The sequence below is a fragment of the Saccopteryx leptura genome, chromosome 1 (genome assembly GCF_036850995.1).
Source record: "Saccopteryx leptura isolate mSacLep1 chromosome 1, mSacLep1_pri_phased_curated, whole genome shotgun sequence".
In the NCBI taxonomy this organism is placed as follows: domain Eukaryota; kingdom Metazoa; phylum Chordata; class Mammalia; order Chiroptera; family Emballonuridae; genus Saccopteryx; species Saccopteryx leptura.
In genome coordinates this window covers 291,354,522-291,375,867 of record NC_089503.1, presented here as the reverse complement: position 1 = coordinate 291,375,867, position 21,346 = coordinate 291,354,522, and the positions used below count along the sequence as shown (strand labels likewise).

Below are 21,346 nucleotides of genomic sequence, written 5' to 3'. Positions count from 1 at the left end.
CATTTTTAAAAAATCAACTCATGTCTTTTTTCCCCCCTTAGATAATGTACCACATGACCAAATTTTGGGATTCACTTTAAATATAACTATAGAAAGCTTCTCCAGTTTTTCAAGGTACTATTTTTTTTTTATACCAATATACAGATTCCTCCCTCAAATGGTTACCTCTCGAGCAATGCTCAATTTGTGTTCAAATAACTTTGAATTTGTTATCCTAAAAAAAAAATCTGTCAAATAGTTTTTTATTGTTCTCAGTCTTATTTCTTGTATTAGAATTCTTTGGCTGCATGTAACAGAAACAAATTTAAACAAAGAGGAAAAACTTATGGGAAGAATACTGGGATATTTCACACAACTAAGCCAAGGTAATAAATTATTGTAGAGGCAAATAATAGAATGTTATGTAGCTGTTTTAAAAATTGAGGTAGCAGGCCCTGGCCGGTTGGCTCAGCGGTAGAGCGTCGGCCTAGCGTGCGGAGGACCTGGTTTCGATTCCCGGCCAGGGCACACAGGAGAAGCGCCCATTTGCTTCTCCACCCCTCCGCCGCGCTTTCCTCTCTGTCTCTCTCTTCCCTTCCCGCAGCCAAGGCTCCATTGGAGCAAAGATGGCCCGGGCGCTGGGGATGGCTCTGTGGCCTCTGTCTCAGGCGCTAGAGTGGCTCTGGTCGCAACATGGCAACGCCCAGGATGGGCAGAGCATCGCCTCCTGGTGGGCAGAGCGTCGCCCCAAGGTGGGCATGCCGGGTGGATCCCGGTCGGGCACATGCGGGAGTCTGTCTGACTGTCTCTCCCTGTTTCCAGCTTCAGAAAAATGCAAAAAAAAAAAAAAAAAAAAAAATCGAGGTAGCAGTATATCTAATAGTATGGCAAGCTATTGAAGATATATTGTGAAGTTATGGAACTTTTATATCATGATTGAATTGGGTTAGGAAAAAAGACATGCTTATAGTGAATTTAGAAATTTTGAAAGGATACACAAGAAAATCTGAAAAGTGATTCCTTCTAGGAGTTAAGGTCAGGAGGAGGGGGGTAGGAGTGCCAATGGGTTTTACTTTCCAGCTTACTCTCTTCTGAGAACTGCTTGCTGTGAGCACGTGGCAGCCATAAGGGTTTGCCTATCAGAACTCCCCCAAAATTAGTTATGAAAACTATAGTTGGCTGGCCAGTCTCCAGCTGCCAGTCTTTTGGATCCACTTCACAATTCACACACCAACGTCACTCTCTTCCTGGTTTACTTCTAGCCAATGACTGACTGCACATGGCAGGGGTACTAGGTCTCAGGTACATAATATATAGTTGTTGATTTGGTATATAAATATTTTTTTCCTATTTAATCAGGATAGAGGATCAGAAATAGTTTACACACACAAAGAATGAACAATATTCATTTAGTTTTTTGTTAGGGATATGTTAACCTTTGCACTTTTGATGAGGAAATCTCAACATTCCATGAAACATCTCATAAATGCATTACCATCATGTGCCACATAACAATCTTTCAGTCAATGACGGGCTGCATATAAAAAATTCCTATCACCTAGTGATACTGTAGCTGTCTTAATATTGTAGGATAGAAAATCCACTGCTAATGTTGCCAGTAAGAAGCCATGTCAAATGACTGACCTGGAAACAAAATTGAAAGTGATTAAGGACTCCAGAGGTGGAAAGTCAGTGACAGTCACTGCTGTCAGTCAGGTATGTCCCATTCCACCACAGCTATGATCCTGAGACAAGAACAAAGTGGTGGAATCTGTTCAAGGATCTGCTTCAGATCTTTCAAGGCAACAAGACTAACGAAAACTCAACAAGGGCCTCTATCAGACATACAAAAACTTTTTTTTTTTTAATTATTATTTTTTTTCTTTCATTTTTCTGAAGCTGGAAACAGGGAGAAACAAAAACTTTTATTTTTTTTTATTTATTTTTTTTTTTATTAACTTTTTTTTTTTTTTTTTTTTAGATTTTATTTATTCATTATAGAGAGGGGAGAAAGAGAGATAGAGAGAGAAGGGGGGAGGAGCAGGAAGCATCAACTCCCATATGTGCCTTGACCAGGCAAGCCCAGGGTTTTGAACCGGACAAAAACTTTTAATTACCTAGATTGAAGACCAAACACAGATAAGTATCCTCTTCAGCACCATGACAATCAGTCAAAACAAAAGGACTGTTTGCAATGTTGAAAAGGGTAAACCTGGCTATGATGTTGAATTTAGTGCTAGCTCTGGATGGTATAAACCAGGAGTAGTCAACCTTTTTATACCTACTGCTCACTTATGTATCTCTCTGTTAGTAGTGAAATTTTCTAACCGCCCACCGGTTCCACAGTAATGGTGATTTATAAAGAAGGGAAGTAACTTGACTTTATAAAGTTTATAAAGCAGAGTTACAGCAAGTTAAAGCATATAATTACTTACCAAGTACTTTATGTTGGATTTTCACTAAGTTTGGCAGAATAAATCTTTATAAAACAACTTACTATAGTTAAATCTATCTTTTTATTTATACTTTGGTTGCTCCGCTACCGCCCACTATGAAAGCTGGAACGCCCACTAGTGGGCGGTAGGGACCAGGATGACTATCATTGGAACTTTACAGCTTTGTTTTTAAGTGCAGAGGTTGCCAGTTCAGTCCCTGGTCAGGGCACACACAGGAAATCTATTTGTCTCTCTCTCCCTTCCCTTTCTTGCTAAAATCATTAAATAAAAATAAACAAATACTCTATTGAATATTTGAAAGTTGCTAGGTGAATAGATCTTCAAAGTTCTCATCACAAGAAAAAATAGTTGTGCCCTGGCTGGAGAGCTTGGTTGGTCTTTTCAATTACACAAAGGTTGTGGGGTTGATCCCCAGTCAGGGCACATATGAACAGATTGTTTCTCTCTCTCTTTTCCTTTCTCTCTCTCTCAGATTAATAACAATTTTTTGCAATATATACATTATACCAGCTAAGATTGAACTTGGCTAAGATCAAGTGCAATATGCACATGTATCAAAATTGTTATATACCTTAAATACAATGTTATATGTCAATTGTATCTCAAAGCTGGGGGAAAAAAAGAACTTCTGAGGCAAGCAGTCTGCAGGTTCCACTCCTGATCTGTTGGAGCATTCACATGGAGCCCATGCTTTCTCCCCAGGCTGCTCCCAGCATACCAGTCAAACCATTTCTGCCCAGTGCTGGACTACTATAATGGGTAATTTGCTCTGAGATTCTTCATCAAGCTGGCAGACCTCAGAGCAGCCTAGAGCTGATGCTTTCTACCCACAGGTGTCAGACACCATTGCAGTCTAAAGACTTTCCCTACCTACTACTAACTCCCTTTCTGTTGTATCCTTTGCAGGCATCTCCTGACTCCATCTTGGTGTCAGCCTATTGGAGGATCCAAATAAAGTTTTAAAATTACAATAAACAAGTAGGGAAAATTATCCCAAACCATACACATCTCTTGATTTTATAGCTTTCAAGAACACATCTATGCTATCAACTTCATACTACTATGTTAAATTTCAGATGTTCACTGTTGTGGCCCCTATAAAGCCTGCTTCACAAAGCCATGACCCTTACAGGATCCTTCCTGTGTAGTTCTGGAGTGCAGAAAAACAAACAAAACAATTACCCCACCACCCTGGCCGGATAGCTTGGCTGGTCGGAGCCTTGTCTGGAGGTGTAGAGGTTGCCGATTCAATCCCTGGTCAGTGCACACGCAGGAGCCACTTAATGCTCCTGTCTCTTCTCACCTTTCCTCTCACTAAAGTAACAAACAAAGAACCCCACCAAGGCTGTCTGCTTGCAATCCTGGTTATCATTTATTAAACTTTCAGGTCTTTTTTTTTCCGGGCCCTGACTGGGGAATCAAACTACCCACCTTGGCATATTGGCACAATGCTCTAACCAACAGAGCTACCCAGCCAGAGCTTTAACTTTCAAGTTTTAAAAACTGAAGGATTCAGTGCTTTCACACTCATCTTGCAAGTTCCACTTTCCTGTTCAGATATTTCTAGTTAGGCTGACATAAGAACATCAACACTTCCCCTTTCCTTGACTACCAAAGGATGACTCTCAGTTTACTACGTAGAATTTCAATATTCATTGCCTTACCAAAGCAATTCACAAAGCCTCATATTTAGAAGTTTAATTCATGGATTATTGCCTAAGGCATATTCAATCCACTCATTCCTCCAAAATGTGGGGCAGCCTGTTTTGTACAACCTATGAGCTAAGAATGATTTTTACATTTTTAACAGGTTATTTTAAAAAAATGTTTAAAATAATAAAAAACAACAGAGACCACAGGTAGGCAGCAAAACCTAAAATATTTACTCTTTGTTCTTGCACAAAGTAAGTTTGCTAATCCCTGTTCCAGTGCAGTATTTCTCATAGGGACCAGTGCTGACTTAGGGTAGGCTTTTAACCATTAGTATGAGTAAGTCACTTGAGGAGTTGCACATTCCTGACAAACTGCAAGATCATGCCTAGGTCCCTAGAATCTATTATTTAAATAAACAATACAAGTGATTATGATGTAGTTGTTTTCGGACACTTTGAAAAAATGTTAAATTTTATCATTGGATCAGCTCAGGTCAAGAGTACTTCTTAATTGGATTGCCTTTACTGGACTGTGTCTTAGTGTCATGATGCTGCTTTGCATTGCAGAGCATCTCAGAACCAGGAAATACTGTTTTGCCTGTACAATAAACTTTCTTCTATCTTAAGGTAACCATGAATCTTCTAATTAATCTTATTCTGCTCTTTGCCAATTTTGCTCCACCTCTAAGCAAGTATATATATAGGACCTGGTAGTATGCATTTGCATGACTTAAAAACAGTTTCACCTTTCCCCCCCTCTATTTTGGCTTCATCCCAATCTTCTCCATTTGCTTTAATATATCTCTTTTAAGTCACATCAAGTCATTTTTTTGAAAACCAAATCAAACTGTATTAAATTATTCCTTATGGTACATAATATGCATATTCCTTACTTAATTCTCCTGGTTTAAGATTAAGGAAAAGTATTTTTGTTATGAGCTAACAGGGAAAATAATCTGGAGAAAAAAATGAGGTACAGGTTTTGTTCATATACAAAATGTCTTAGTTAGCCAGTGGAGTGTCCACATAAGGAATAACCAGTGTAGGTTAGGAGAAATGGCCTCCAAACACAGACTGTTCCAACCATGAGATCTTGTGAAAGAAGCTTCAATCAGAAAACCAAAAGAAAATCAAGAAAGACTTAAAGACTTCAATTGAGATGAAAAGATTCAGTAGCTCTTAAATAGGAAGGATATCAGTAACCAAAATTTACAGAATTAGAGGACAGTTAGTATTTGTCAATTAGTACTAAGCACTACACAAGTATCATAGCATAGCTAATCCTTACTCATCAATCTAGAAATGTGGATACAATTATTTCCCTGTTACAAATGGCTTGAAGAGGCTGACTTGTCCAAAGGCCATATAATCAGTACATGAAGAGATTAAGATTGCATTAATATTTGATTATAAAACCCATTCTTTGTTCAAAGTACTAGAGCTGCCTCTGTATACACACAGTTATGTATCTGACCCCTTACATTTCAAACATACTAGGTCAGACATGGTCTCTAGTTACAAAATACTATGTGTGGCGCTGTGACAACTGTGTGCCAGACCCTGGTCACAAGAGAATACAAAAAAGCCAGCATTTCTTCAGAGATTAAAAAAAAAATAGCGTGATGAAAAAGGCAAGACAAAATCCATGTAATATATACTTATGTGCCAAAGAAGAAGTAATTGTTTAAAAATATATTATAGAGAAATCAGTCTATCAAAGAACCAAAGGAGCATCACCTTGTAAAAGTGAAGAATAAAGAACGCGATACACGTGGAGCTAGACTTCCACTGTAGGCTTACAGACTGAAGTGAATTCATATGAGACAAAATGGGTATAAGTAGCTGCCAAAAACACAAATCATACTCCATGCTATTTCCAGGTCTGGTGTTTTTATTTTAGAAAACACAATGAAATCAACAGGTTAGAGTTATTGTTTCTGTGTTCTGTGAATGTATAGCCTTCATTTGAAAAAACAGTCAAATCTATCTTGGTCCACTCTGTAAAAGAGGTAAGAAGCAACAAGGATCACTGGTTACTTCAAAAGAACCTAGGGAGGAAAAACACATACAGCTCACTTAAATCAGATTTAAACAGTCTTTATAGTTAGAATTAGCAAAAAAATAAAGAAAAAAAATTACTGTGACAAATTACATACTGTCTAGATTGCCTAAAAAAAAAAAAAATCACAGATTTTTTGTTACCATACTTTACCTTGGTAATCTCAGTTAGAAAAAGTATACTAGCCTGACAAGGCAGTGACACAGTGGATAGAGTATCTGCCTGGGACACTAAGGACACAGATTAGAAACCCCAAGGTTGCCGGCTTGAGCACGGCTCTTACAGCTTGAGTGCAGGATCACAGACTTGACCACATCGTCCCTGGATGAGCAAGGAGTCATTGGCTCAGCTGGAGCCCCTGGTCAAGGCACATATGAGAAAGCAATCTATGAACAACTAAAGTGCCACAACTATGAGTTGATGCTTCTCATCTCTCTCCCTTCTTGTCTCTCTCTTGTCAAAAAAGAAATTGAAAAAGTATACTAGAGTATACTCTGATTCTGAGTTGGAAGACATTTAATGTTATTATTAAAAATTAAAAGCTTAAAACTATGGGTGGTTTATAAGAAACACTAGCAACTTTAGTTTCCAAATTTACTTGACTCTTCTTCAGCAGAAACTATTCTAATTTCCTAAAATTTGTTTTCTTTAGTGGGTAAAAATCAATAGTTTTTATAGGTCCGTTACATTGTCTACTTCATTAAAATGTTGCCAGCACAATAGCCAACACTTTTTTCTTAGTGATTAAACTGCAATGTATAGAGACAATTTATATTTTATAAAAATCAACCCAATTTTAGACAGAATTTCACATTAACTAAAAATACAATTGTATAAAGATGTCAATACTATTATTCCTTAACAATTCTGTGTTTTAGACAACTGTGTTTTTAGTCAGAAAAACTGTACCTAAAAGAAAAAATTGAGGCAAGAACATTTCTTGTATACCACACAAAATAAAACAAAATAATAGTACCAAAATGTCTAAACAAAATTATAAGTTAAATGCTCTAGGTTACATTTTCAATAAATGATACATTAAGCAATACATTTTCATTCAAATTAAGATTCAAATTGGTCATCTTCTTTCAGATCTAAAGCACTGACATCTCAATATACTAATCAAAATTTGTGATTAAGACAAACTATTTTTAAAAATTTAGGAATTCTAACTGTATTAACTGAGGTTTTCTGTGAATTCTGGTTTCAACTAATAGGTAATGATACTTGGCATGAGGCTAAACAATTTTCTGAATAAAATGTGGCTTCTTTTTACATGGTTTTTAAAAATCCAAATTCATCATATATTTAGACAATAATATTATTCTAGATTCATCTTCCTATTCATTCTATTATTTCAAGTACACACAATCATCCCATTTAGCAATCTACTTCCCTTATCGCTAGACTAAAAATCTGCAAGAAAAAAAAATTTTTCCCCCGGGATATAGTTTTATCTTATTGTAGACTGATTCATTTTCCAAAACAGGAAAATTAAAAGGTAGGCAAGAGGAGAGGTAGAGGATTAATAGTGTTCTAGATCTAAGAAACCCATTCCTCTTCCCCTTGACAGAAATTGCAAAAGAACCTGAAGGCCTCTTTGTATCTTGGTCTTAACAAGGGATATTTTTTATTATCAAACCCTGTAAATCAGGGGTCCCCAAACTACGGCCCGAGGGCCGCATGCGGCCCCCTGAGGCCATTTATCCGGTCCCCACCGCACTTCCAGAAGGGGCACCTCTTTCATTGGTGGTCAGTGAGAGGAGCATAGTTCCCATTGAAATACTGGTCAGTTTGTTATTTTAAATTTACTCATTCTTTATTTTAAATATTGTATTTGTTCCCGTTTTGTTTTTTTACTTTAAAATAAGATATGTGCAATGTGCACAGGGATTTGTTCATACTTTTTTTATAATCTGGCCCTCCAACAGTCTGAGGGACAGTGAACTGGCCCCCTGGGTAAAAAGTTTGGGGACCCCTGCTGTAAATGGTGTACTCATTAACTCATCATGCGTCTCATGTGCTACCGAATCACATCTGACTCTTGGTGATCCTATGAGCAATGTCCACAATATCCTAGCCTCAACAGCCCTGCTCAGTCCTGCAGGCTCACGCCTGTGGCTTTTATAAAAAAGATTTTATTTACTGATTGGAGGGGGCAGGTAAGAAGCATCAACTCATGGTTGTTTCACTTTAGTTTTTCACTGATAGCTTCTTATATGTGCCTTGACCGGGCAAACCCAGGTTTTGAACCGGTGACCTCAGCGTTCCAGGGCAACACTTTATCCACTGCACCACCACAGGTCAGGCATGCCTGTGGTTTTTTTATTTTTACATTTTTTAGAAATTAAATTTAATGGGATGACATTGATCAATAAGAGTACATAGGTTTCAGGTAACATCTCTATAGCATTTGAACTGTGGATGGTATTGTGTGCCCATCACTCAAAGTCAAATCATTTTCCGTCACTGTATATTTGTCCCTCTTTATTCCCCAACCCACACCCCACCCAGCAACTAGCCTGTAACTATTTAAATGAAACTTATCCATCTCATTTCATCTTCCTCTTTTCCTGCTATCTCTATTTTTCCCAGCATTACTATTTTCTTTTACAAAGAACCCTGCCTTCTCGGGATGTGCCTGAAGTAGGACAGCTTCAGTTTTCTCATTTTTGCCTCCAATGGTGTTTCAGACTTAATTTGCTTTAGGACCCACCTGTTCTTCTCTCTGGCAGTCCAGGGTATTTGTAAAGCTCTACTTCAACAATATATTTCAAATAAATCTTTTTTTTCCCTATCAGCCTTCTTCACTGTCCAATTCACATCCATATTCCATATGAGGACATGCATGATCCTAACCTTGGTCTCTAATAATACATCTTTGCTGTTGGTGATCTTTCCTAATTCTTCCACTGCTACCCTTCCAAATTTCAGCCTTCCCTTGATTTCTTGGCTTTAAGTTAATGACTGAACCAAGGTAAGCAAAATCTTTAACCATTTCTAAAATGGCTACCCAAAATTTTCCTTAATATTCTTTATTTGAATAGATTCCTCACCCTATATTAGATAACTACAAGCACAAATAATGACAACTTTGTCTGTGACATCACAGCTCTAACTGCAGAGCACTTGTTCAGTGACCATGTTTTGAAGCCTACATGGTATAGAATACAAAGAGAACACTGTGCTGGCAGTTAGGAGACTCAGGTCCTAGCCCTGGCTCTGTAATCTCCGCAAGTTACTAACTGCTCTGAATTTTAGTTTCTGTAACAGCAAATTCAAGACTATAGTGTATAAACGTTAAGCTTTTCAGCTTAGAAATCCTAAATTTTCCTGGCAGGCTTTTGCAGGCCAGTTCAATCTGTTATTACAGATTAAAGTAGAAGTAAGGATTCCTCTCCTATTTAAATAATTTCTCCCTGGCTATACTGTTTACATACTATAAAATTTTTTATTTTACACAAATAATTTCTTTTTAAAGTATTTTTATTTATTTATTCATTTTAGAGAAGAGAAAGACAGAGAGAGAGAGAGAGAGAGAGAGAGAGAGAGAGAAGGAGGAAGAGCAGGAAGCATCAACTCCCATATGTGCCTTGACTAGGTAAGCCCAGGGTTTTGAACCAGTGACCTCAGCGTTCCAGGTCAACGCTTGATCCACTGTGCCAGCACAGGTCGAGCTCACTCTATAAAATTTGAAAAGAGCCTGACCTGTGGTGGTGCAGTGAATAGAGCACTGATTTGGAATGCTGAGGTTACCAGTTCAAATCCCTAGGCTTGCTCAGTCAAGGCACATGGAGGAAGCAACTACTATGAGTAGGTGCTTCCTGCTTCTTCCTTCTCTTTCTCACTCTCCCTCTCTTTCTCTTTCTCTCCCCTCACCTCCCAAAAAAATCAATAAATAAAAACTAAAAATAGCCCTGGCCGGTTGGCTCAGCGGTCGAGCGTCGGCCTGGCGTGTGGGGGACCCCGGTTCGATTCCCGGCCAGGGCACATAGGAGAAGCGCCCATTTGCTTCTCCACCCCCCCTCCTCCTTCCTCTCTGTCTCTCTCTTCCCCTCCCGCAGCCAAGGCTCCATTGGAGCAAAGATGGTCCGGGCGCTGGGGATGGCTCCTTGGCCTCTGCCCCAGGCGCTGGAGTGGCTCTGGTGGTGGCAGAGCGAAGCCCCGGAGGGGCAGAGCATAGCCCCCTGGTGGGCAGAGCGTTGCCTCTGGTGGGCGTGCCGGGTGGATCCCAGTCGGGTGCATGCGGGAGTCTGTCTGACTGTCTCTCCTCGTTTCCAGCTTCAGAAGAAAAAAACAAAACAAAACAAAACAAAAACTAAAAATAAAAAAATCTGAAAATATTTCTAAAATTTTCACTGATATCCTAGAAAAAAGATTTAGGTCAGTTACTTTTAACTTTCATCTGAAAGACTACAAATTGATTTTTCTCTCCAGTTATAAGAAAATTTGAAAACTGCAAAGACAGTGTTATTTTAAAAATGACAAATGTTAGACATATTGTGTATATCATTTTGCAATGAATAGAAATATGAAATCACTATGCAGCACACATCAATTATTCAATAAAAAATATCAGAGTTAATTTAAAATGGAAAGTCCAGATAAGCCTGATCAGGTGGAGGTGCAGTGGATCGAGCGTTGACCTGGGACGCTGAGGACCCAGGTTCAAAACCCCAAGTTCGCTGGATTGAGCACGGGCTCACCAGCATGAGCACAGGGTCACTGACTTGAGCGTCGGATCATACACATGACCCATACTCACTGGCTTGAGCTCAAAGGTCACTGGTTTGGAACCTGAAGTCACTGGCTTGAGCAAGGGGTCAATAACCCAGCTGGTGCCCGCTGGTCAAGGCATGTGTGAGAAGCAAATGAACAACTAAGGTGCTGCAATTATGAGTTGATTCTTCTCATCTCTCTCCCTTCTGGTCTGTCTCCCTCTCCCCTTATCTATCTATCTATCTATCTATCTCTCTCTCTCTCTCTCTCTCTCTCACACACACACACACACACACACAAAAGATAAAAGAAAAAAAAAGAGTCTAGATAAGATTAAGAACTGTATGGTTTTTGTTCTAAGTGATTTTTATACAGTTTGGTTGCCAGAAACAATAAAGATATTAGAGTTAAACAAGTAGTTGAGTAAGTGGTATACTGGTCTTTATCTTATTAAAATTTATATGCTTTAATTCTAGGAACTTCAAATGTTATTTAATTTCTTCTACTCGGCCTCACCAAATTCTAAAATGTAGAGAATCACAATGTTGCTACTCTGATTCACATGTTAGAGGGCTATTGTCCATGCAAAGGAAATAAAGCTGATTACCTGGGCAGACACAGACATAGAGAATGCAAATGAAAAGCAGACACATACCACACACAAAGCAAAACAGGCATGCAAATATGAAAAACGGCAACACTAGAAAAGTAAAATTCAGAGTAGACTGCATCAGAGAGGGAAGCACAGAGAGAATCAGGTGAGAGATACAAAGACATGGAGGCAGAAGCACAGCCAAAGAAAGAGGAGGAGAAGCAGGCAAGAGAGAAAGGTGAACAGGCAGAGTGGAACTGATGGGCAGACCCAGGGACAAGGATAGAAAAGAGTAAGTCAGTTGAAGAAAAGATATACTTTTGTTATCATCAATGCCCCCACCAATGTTCCCACTAAAAAAGTAGACAGACTTTTATTTTTACAAAATGTTTAACAATGCATATTTCATTTACCTTGCAAATTTTTAAAATTCAGATTTACTGAATTTCAGATAGTGTAATTTTTGTCAACATTAAGATTCATACATTGAATGTGTTAACTCAATGGGGAATCCTTTCACAATGTATACAAATATCAAAAAATCATGTACTCTTTAAATATCTTAAAAATATATCTGTCAATTATACTCAATAAAGCTGAAAAAAAAAAAAAGGTTCACATATATCAATTTACTGGAAATAAATTCCTGATTCTACATATAGCTAATTTTTTTTCAGTTAGAAGAAATTCATCCTAAGGGAAGACCTATCAGCATTTATGATTATACATCACAATGACTTATATAATACTAGTACTAAAAACATATTCTTACTTGAAAATAACTTACCATCTAGAGTCAAATCTAGAAAACTCAGTCCTGTTTCTACTTTTTGCACCTTTACTTCGCCTGGTATGACATACTCTCTTTTATGCAGATATTGTCAGCAGCCATCAATTTGAATTCCTTCTTCTGCTGCCACCTACCAGTGTATTTCTCTGCTGCAGCGAAGGGTATACAGAAAAAGTTCTTGCTTATTATTGAGATTAAAGAAAAATTCATTTAACATTTCATATTTTCACATGTACACAAACTCCCTTATTGTTTCCCCAAGACCTCCCCACCAAAATCCAAGACAACAAAAATCCCAATCTCTGAAAATCAAACAATGTATAATCAATGTTCATACTAAGCTAGAAATATTTTAAAAAGGTACAAAGGCTTAGAGACTCAACAGTTGCTATCTTAAGGAGCCGTTATATTTTCCTTCTTCACCTATCCCTGTAATCTTATGAATAAATGCATAAGTTAAAATTTTAACTAGTAGTCTACAACTCCTGAAAATTTTAAGTTATAGACTATCAAAAGAATTGTGGAAGATGTGGCAATAAAGGAAAAATTTTAAAATAATTCTAAAAACTAAGGGTGTTAGGTGCTTTACCTGCTTTGAGTTTTCAATGTTCTGGACTGCTTATTGCCCAATGGCTCTGAATACATTAAAACACGAACACATACGCCACCTACATTTAAAATAGGGTAGCATTTGTATGCCCATATAAGCATTGGGTATATTTTTTGCGACAGTAATATATTCATTAAGTCCTTTTAAAAGAACTGACCACACATAAACACACATTTCCTCAAACTGTATACATACATAAATGAATTAGGGCAAAAAAGCGTGACAGCATGACAAATGCAATAGCAGTTGCAGAACTGGAAATTAAGACCACATTAATGCTTTCTGTTCATTAAAATCCTGAAACTCATTTCTATTCCCATTCTCTTTGTCACTGGGGCGTAGGTTTCAAATTTATTCTGTATTAGCTACTAAAGAACAGTATTATAGTGAACTAGTAATAATGGTAAAGGCTTGTTTTTGTTCCACCCTCCCACTACCTTTACCCCAAAATAAAAATATGTACAGTTTGCCAACTTAAAACAAACACTGATATAAGCACCAAAGGCTAGTCAACAGTGGCACTGCTGTGACATTGTTTCTACTTTCTTATTCCTTCCCCCATGTCAGACCCCACCCTTTGACCTCTGTATATGGGATGAGCCTGAGCAGGAGAGTTGGTGAAGTCAGGACTGCGCCGTTCCCACGGATGATCCTAGAGGCCTGCTGTGCTTCTGGGAACTGGGGCACAGGGATGTCTGTCTGACTGAAACCTAAAACAACAACAATTCACCCCACCTCTCATGTTCCCAAACCCCACAACAGCAGCCAGATATATATGCTATATAAGGCCCACCTAGTGATTATGGTAAAATCTAAAAGCAAGATCATTCTTATCAAGTCAGTGATCTTCATGGGGGCAGCAGAATGGAGCTGGCTAAATTCTCCATGTTCCATGCAGTCACACAGCCCATTCATTCTAAAGCTGGACATTTTTAACAAGAGAACAAAGTTCTCCTGTACAAGCCTTTTTTCAGTATAGAATATAGCTGTGATTCCTTTGTTTGTAAATTTCTGTTGAACAGATAAAAATATTTATCTTACAATGCTTAGGAAAATTTCTGTTCCTATCTTATATAAGTGAAATAAAGCACTAAACAGGTTAATGATTAATTTTATGCCTTCAGCTATAGAAATAGCATTACGAGCCAGGATTCCCTACACACTAACTAGTGATTTATTGGACTTACAGTCTCTGGGTAGAACATCTAAAGCCACAGGATAAAGTTATGCAGAGTACATTATAAAAAGGTCCTGACTATGGTCACTAAAATTGTACCTATTACAAGAGGATTAACTCCCAAAATGAGAACCCCTATCAGAGATAAACCTTGAGAAAGAACAGGAAAAAGGAAGAAAGGGTAACTAACTGGATTGGGGTACACCGAGGAGGGCATACTATATTAACAAACAGGAAGGCTATGTAAGTGGACAAGTTGTGTTCCTATTCCTGCCACTAACTTTACGGACTTCGTTAATCTGCTTTACAATCTTGTGCTTCTGTTCAAACCTGTAATTTTTTAATGTTTGTACCATTATTTTATGATAATCTCAAACTATTCACATCTATTTCTGTTAGCTAGTGTTTCAAATGCTAAGATAATTAGTTCTGAAATCATGCGACTTTTTCAATAACCAAAATGCTCTCTGCCATTTCTGCCTCATCACATTCCCTTTCACTTTTATGTCACAGAAAGAGAAGCACTCAAGTCAACTGAAGGCTATCATGAGTTTTTACCATATATATAACCTAGAACCTAAGTTTACCTTTTCAAAACTCTAGTTTTCCATACCTGTCAACTCCTAATTGATGTCTTTATACTGTGAGCTCACTGTGTATTCGGAACACCAACCCCTGAAAAAGCTTAAGCCAGAGTAGCACAATGGAAGGAACAAACAAACCCAAAACAAAAACAAAGCCAAAAAGTCATACTCTGAAATAATTACAGACATATATGCAAGGAATGGAATTAGCTATATGATTTAAGGGCATCCCCAATGAAAGACCTGAGTTTATCCCAACCAATTCAAACTCGATCCCCAAATGTTCTTCTTTAATCATATTACTAGTTATGCATTATTCATTATTTTTAAAGGAGAGCTATTACAAACCCAGGGTCACCTTTAAAGTACATAAAGAAATTTTTTAAAAAGGAAAATAAAGTTAACCTTGTAATGGAAAGAAAGGATAAAGAGTCAAATTACCTGCAAGCAGGCTGGGGCTGTGCCTGAATCCAAACCGCTGCATTTACCAGTCATTATACAGCTGCATTATTGGGGGAAGGGGAGTTTAGAAGGGCACTGACCCCGAAAGTTCTCAATACTTCTCACTCATCATCAGGAAGGGGGAAGAAGGAAAGTTTTTTCTCTGGGTATTTTTTTGTTTGTTTGTTTTTGTTTTTTGGCTCCTGAAAAGGCTGGCAAAGAACAGTAACAGTAAAAGCAGTTAGAATATTTCTTTTTAAAAAAATCTTAAAAAATGCAAAACATGGAATTTTAAACACCAAATTTTCGTTAATATAGAAAGAATTTTCACTAGAGTTAAGCAGCCACCCCAAAACATCATGGCAAAAGGGCACTGGTATAAAGGAAACAAAATATCACACGAAAATCCAAAACAAAACAAAACTTCAAATTAAACCTGGAAGACTAGAAGATTCCAACAGCAGATTTCTGTCCACTACTGAAACATTCCAAAATCCAAGCTTCAAAGGCGCCTAAATGTATCTTAAATGAAACTTTGTTTTGTTTTTTTTTAATAAGAAAGAAAGCAATAAACCTGGTTATAAATCCTGCAATATATTACATTAAAAAATATCCTAGTACAACAAAAACAAATTTTAAATGAAATCAAACAAACAAACAAACAAACAAATAAAAACAGTAGCAGCAGAGGTTACCTGTCTGAGCACCTACATTTTCTTAGAAGGGGATCGTGTCTCACCAGCCATATAGCCCATTAACCTTCTCAAAAAGAGTGAGCCAGGAGAAAATAACACAAGATTTGATTTCACAATGTCTCTAGGCTCCCCAGACCCCAAACTGAGGATTCACTGAATGAAGAGAATTGGTTTTTCCATTTTCTTCTTGAGAAAAAGAAGAGATGATTTTACAAGTCAATTACTTCTTTCAATGCCTTTGATAACTTCTCAAAAGTCTGATAAAAGTGCTTGATGAAAGCAAGTCTCTTGATGGGTTTTTGTGTTCCATGATATTTTCTTATTGATAGCATATACAGAAAGATTTTAAAGTTCAGTGAAGTAAAAACCAGCAGAAATAACTGATCAATTATAGGCACCAAAAAAAAAACTATTAAAAATTTAAAATAGAATACTAGTTCATATTTATATATGCATGTGTGTATGTATATATATACATAGTTCAGTTTTCATCATGCGTGACATAAAAACAGTATCAGAATTATTTTTTTAAAAAATACAATTCAGAATTACAATTTTAACAATGCATAGTAATTTTACAGTAATTCAGATTTTGGTATGATTATACATATTTAATAAATACACTTTTACCTCTCATAATATCAATAAAGATTAAAACAAGTCATTAAACAATATGAAAATATAACTTTCACTAAAATATTTGTGGTTTTGAGTTCTTCCAGAATGATTTGTTCATATTCTTTACCTTAATTTTTGAAAGAATTCAATAAGATATTCATGTTCTTAAAGTCTAAGATGACCATTTCTTCCCTTTTCATTCTAACTCGTGTGTGATCTAGAAATAGGTTGGTAAAGCTATGTTTTAATATAATGTGAATGCAGAAAAAATGGATAGTGAATAAAACTAAAGGTGAAATAATCTAATATTTCTTATAATTGGTTAATTTGGTAAAAAATTTTAAAACACTACCTACATTTTTCCTGATGCCTTACCCCCCAACACAAATCTTGAGTTCTTCATCAAATAAAAAGGGTATTCTGTTTGTGTTCTAAAGTTCATTAATCTACATACATGTGATATGTAACTATTTGAAAGTATATGTGACATAATTTAGGTGGCAACCAGATGGTCTCTACACAACATATGAATAAGACTTAATTAAGCATTTCTTTCTCCCTCATTTATTTTTCTATCCCAAATACATCCTCCAAAGTATGGTCATTCAGTGAAAGAAGTGCCAAGTGTTTCTTTCTATTGATGAGTCAGAGGTACTTATGTATTTAAGTCCCACAATAACCCTGTGTAAGTCAAATTCTTTTAGATGAGATTAGAGTATCCTAAAAAAAAAATCAGTAACTCTTCTTATATATCTTTTTCTCAGGTGAAATGAAACACTGCACAGATTAGAAATACTATTCTATTTGTCAACAATAAGCCTTTCACTCCATTTTAATATTACTTAACTCTATGGGGAAAAACAAATTTTATTACATTCCTTTTAAAACGGGGGAAAACTGTACAAGCAAACATGATCAAACCTCTGTTAGAGCTGGTTAATACTGATCTTTCATTATTGCCTCGAAGTCTCTCTAGTAGTGTCCAAGAAATTAAGTTTAAGGTCCATCTGAAGGAAAAAAAGCACTGGAGAGGCAAGAAAGGACTTGGGTAAAAGCTTCAGAGGATTGTAGGGAGATGGAACTTGCTGTTAAAAAAAATTACGTTGGGCTCTGGAGCATCTCCATTTCTTAATACACCTTCAAAACCATCACTGAGTTTTACCCAGGTTGTAAAGGCTCGTATTATATGCAGTTTTTGGGCTTTTATAAATCCAGAAAAGTAATGGAATATAAATGGTGGAGAGTACCGAAGGCTTCAGAGTAGGGCTATAAGAGACTCAATACTGCTAAGTCCCCAAACAAAAACGCCTAGTTTACCCACCCCAAAACCTATGTATAATAGGAGAAAACACACAGCCAGAAGCATTGAAAAGCATGTGGCCTTGAAAAAAAAATCATACATTGAACAGTCTAGAAACAAAGGAAAAAACCCAAACAACACATACACAAAAAGGCCTAAGAAGTATCTATGTTCATTACATTTTTAGGTGAGTACCTCTACCTCAGTAGTAATGAAAACAATTAATCTGTTTTTTAAAGTAAAAAAATGTGTTTCCCATCATGCTCCCTTTTCTAGAATCTATCCTTTTCGAATGGTTGGTATAAGCATAAAGCAAAACACATATACATGCATGCGTGCACACACACACACACACACACACACACACACACACACACTACCTCTTAAAATGTGAAAAATGCAAATATAGAATGCTGGGATTAGAAATCACTTCAGCTGATGCTTAAGAGCTTATAGGTCCTTGATTTACTCCCCCAAATATTTTTCCTTGTCCATATTCTTTAAATGCCCAACCACCAAAGGAAAAAAGGGGGAATAAAGGCTTTAAACGCACGTTTCAAGTCAGTGTCTTGTTAACAAAAAATGGTATTATTTTCTTCACTTTGGCCGTTGTTAAAAGATGCAGGCATAGATCAGGGAATGTTAGACTAGCATGTTTTTTGTTAGTTTTTTTAAAAAAATCCAACATCAACAGAGCATATATCTTTCAAAAAAGACTAAAACACTAACAAATACAAGTCAGTGAGCACAAACTTTAAACTAGTGTAATTTTATCTACATTGGAGTAAAGGTTATTTTGTGTACCAGACATTGCAATACTGTTCATTTGCCTTTTATCATGCAAACATGCCAATTTTGTCATTAAAAAACCTTTATTGGGTTATATTCACATTGCCATCCCACCCAAAGTAAGGAAAAAACTAAAAACAGAAATAAATCCCAGTAAGAGCCCCTCAAGACTTCATAAACTATGAATATAAAGCTGCTAGTTAATATGGTAAAGGCAGAATTTTCAGATTTGTATAAAAAAATTACTATAATTTAGATAGATGTTTTCTTCACTCATAAATCTTTGCTACACAATGTAAAGTTATGCTACTCTGAAATTTATACCAACTGTACAAAAACAAAAGGAACTGTAAAAAAAATTTTCTATATTCTTTATGGTCCAAGAGGCACACACATACTTGAGTAATTAAAAGGGTAACTACGAGAATCAGACATCTTCTGTATCTCACCTCTTCTGCCTAGCCCATCTGTATAATTTGTAAATGGAAGTCAGTAACATCTTAATAGCAGAGGTCTTGTCTATTTCCCTCTTCTTCTCTTCTAACTAATCCTACTCAATTTTCTCTCATCTTCCTGAGATATTATTCCATGAACAGCATTGCAAGTTGGCTAAAAAAAATAATAAAGAAAAAAAAAGAAAAAGAAAGTTTTACAAGGGTTTTGTTGGTTAATTATTTACCAGTGGAGTCACTCCACCAGGAGTTCAATTTCATTGGCTAGCAGCTGGTTCATGTTGAACAGGCCCCCTGGGAGCTTGGTGAGCAGTTCTCGCTCCGTGCTTTCAGGGTCGCTGTCAACAGAGCTGGAACTTGCGCTCATGTTGTCAACAGCAGTGCTGGCTGGGGGACCCAGCTCCGGCTCACTAGTCTCACTGGCCGTGGACACCACGGAGAGCAGGGACATACGCCGGGTGAGCCGGCCAGAGGGCAGAAGGGAGGCGGCATAGTCCGCTATGATACCAGCTACATCTAGATTACAAGCCTTATCAAAGGCGATGAAACCTACATTTGCATTGGCCTCGCAGACACAGAAGGAGCCGTCATCTTTCATCAACAGGTCAATGCCACACACATCCATCCCCAGGATATTAGACACCTGGATAGCTAGCTGCTTTCCTTGTTCACTCAATGAGCACATCATCCCCACACCACCTGGCAGAAGAAAAACAGTATGAGAAGTTACCAAAATGATACATTTCTGGAGCAACACTAAAGCTCACCTCTAAGGCTAATCCTTTCTTATAAATCAATAGTGAAAACGAAGGTGCTAGTCTAGTGTAAAATTTGGACTCTTCAAAGTTTCCTTCATTAGGGAATCACCTTCCAACCCAGTATCTCACAGAATTCATGATTTTCAATATGCTATTTATTCTGAAGACATTCAACTTTCACTGAAGCCTACCTTACTTGCGATAATATAGGCCAAACAGAAGAAGCTTTTGCATGAATACAATTATGACAAAAGTAATAAAAAATGCATAACATGGATATATAGTAGAATGAAATCTGGGAACAAGGAGACCGGAACATGTCTCCCTTGCTCTCCAGTCCCCATCCTATCTATCTGTCACTCCTCAACCAGAAGTATTCTGGGGCTTCAGGGAGGTGACTAAATGCAGGTGAAGTCTTCAGGTTTGCAGGTATCTGAGAGAAAGGAGAAACAATTAGACTTTCTCATTTGGAGACTAGCTTTAGGAAGCTCTGTCATTAAGGACTAGAGAGCAAAGAATTTTCAGAAGAGTTTGGCTGGAAGAGCTCTGTGTATCCACAAGAAGAATGTTGGCAAGAGCATTATATGAATACACCTAATGTCTTTGACCCCAAAAAGGCCAAAAGGTAACTCACTGCATAGATAAGCTGAGTCCTTACAACACTGAAACTGGAAGAGTCAGGAGGGGAGTCCAGGAAACAAGAAGGCTTACTGAGGTTCCTTGGTAGGAGTCTGGCACACCAGCCCATGAATTATATGACTCTGTCTCTCAGCATCCGTAGGACTGAGGCTGTCTGACAATCTTCAAATAAACTGAGCTATGACTGCCTACAACAAGAATAACAAGCCATCTACTTCTTGAATGAAAGAAATAAGAGCACTTTATGGAGATTCAAGTTTAGTTCAGCACCAAAAGATTTTCTAAAGCTCAAACAAAAACATGATTACCCAACTGAAAACTTCAGTAGAAAAACCGAAGGAAAGTATAGTCACTGGAAAATCAGGTATAAAAAATATTTTGAAGCATGTACAAAAAACTTGAGGTAAAATCACAAAAGAAAAGAAATGTAGAGATTGACTTGAAAAAAAAAAAAACTGTTCCAGAAGGAGAGAAACATCAAGTCAGAGGAGAGGTAATAACAAAAAAAGAAATTTTCCTGAAACTAGAAAAACTGAGTCTATTGATATGATAGAAACAGCTTACTAAATTCTGGGTTGAGCTAACTGAGAAAAGATGCATCTAAAAATATCCTAAAAATATCTGAGCTAAAAAAAAAGTAAATAAAAGAAAAAAATTATCTACCAGAAAGATAAAAGTAGATTTGGACATTCGACTGCAACAAAGTAACCTATAAGACAGTAGAAATGAAGCTTGACTCTTACAATGTAAGAATCCAGTTACAGCCGATAAATGACTCACCTTTCAGAAAGATATATGAGGATATCTATCACTCACACACCCCCATCCAGGGAAAAGAATCAAGAAAAGATACTGATATAACAGCAAAGACTAGAAAGAGAGGAGACCTCAAGATATGGGAAGATGAAGATGGTGAGTGAACAGTAGTGAGTAATGATTCTTGCAATATAGGTATAACTGACTCTAAATTAAAAAAAATAAAAAAGACTGCCTAGGAATAGATGGTGTAAATGCTATATAAGGATTCTTGAAATGA

At 37.1% G+C, this 21,346-nt stretch overlaps 1 protein-coding gene across 6 annotated transcripts in view; it reads right to left on the bottom strand.

Annotated features, from left to right (window-relative positions):
• Positions 1–5,975: 5,975 nt before the first annotated feature.
• Positions 5,976–21,346, bottom strand: part of RIMKLB (ribosomal modification protein rimK like family member B) — a 79,845-nt gene continuing 64,474 nt past the window's right edge. For 2 of the 6 annotated variants that reach the window (XM_066355943.1, XM_066355903.1), the window contains 3 exons: positions 12,837–19,612; positions 12,245–12,396; positions 5,976–6,135 (listed from right to left, as the gene is read on the bottom strand). In XM_066355943.1, the coding sequence (XP_066212040.1) occupies positions 19,149–19,612 (464 nt within the window). In that variant the 3' untranslated portion in view covers positions 5,976–6,135; positions 12,245–12,396; positions 12,837–19,148. The remainder of the gene's footprint in view (positions 6,136–12,244; positions 12,397–12,836; positions 19,613–21,346) is intronic. The other 4 variants (XM_066355953.1, XM_066355923.1, XM_066355915.1 and 1 more) reach the window with 4 other exon arrangements.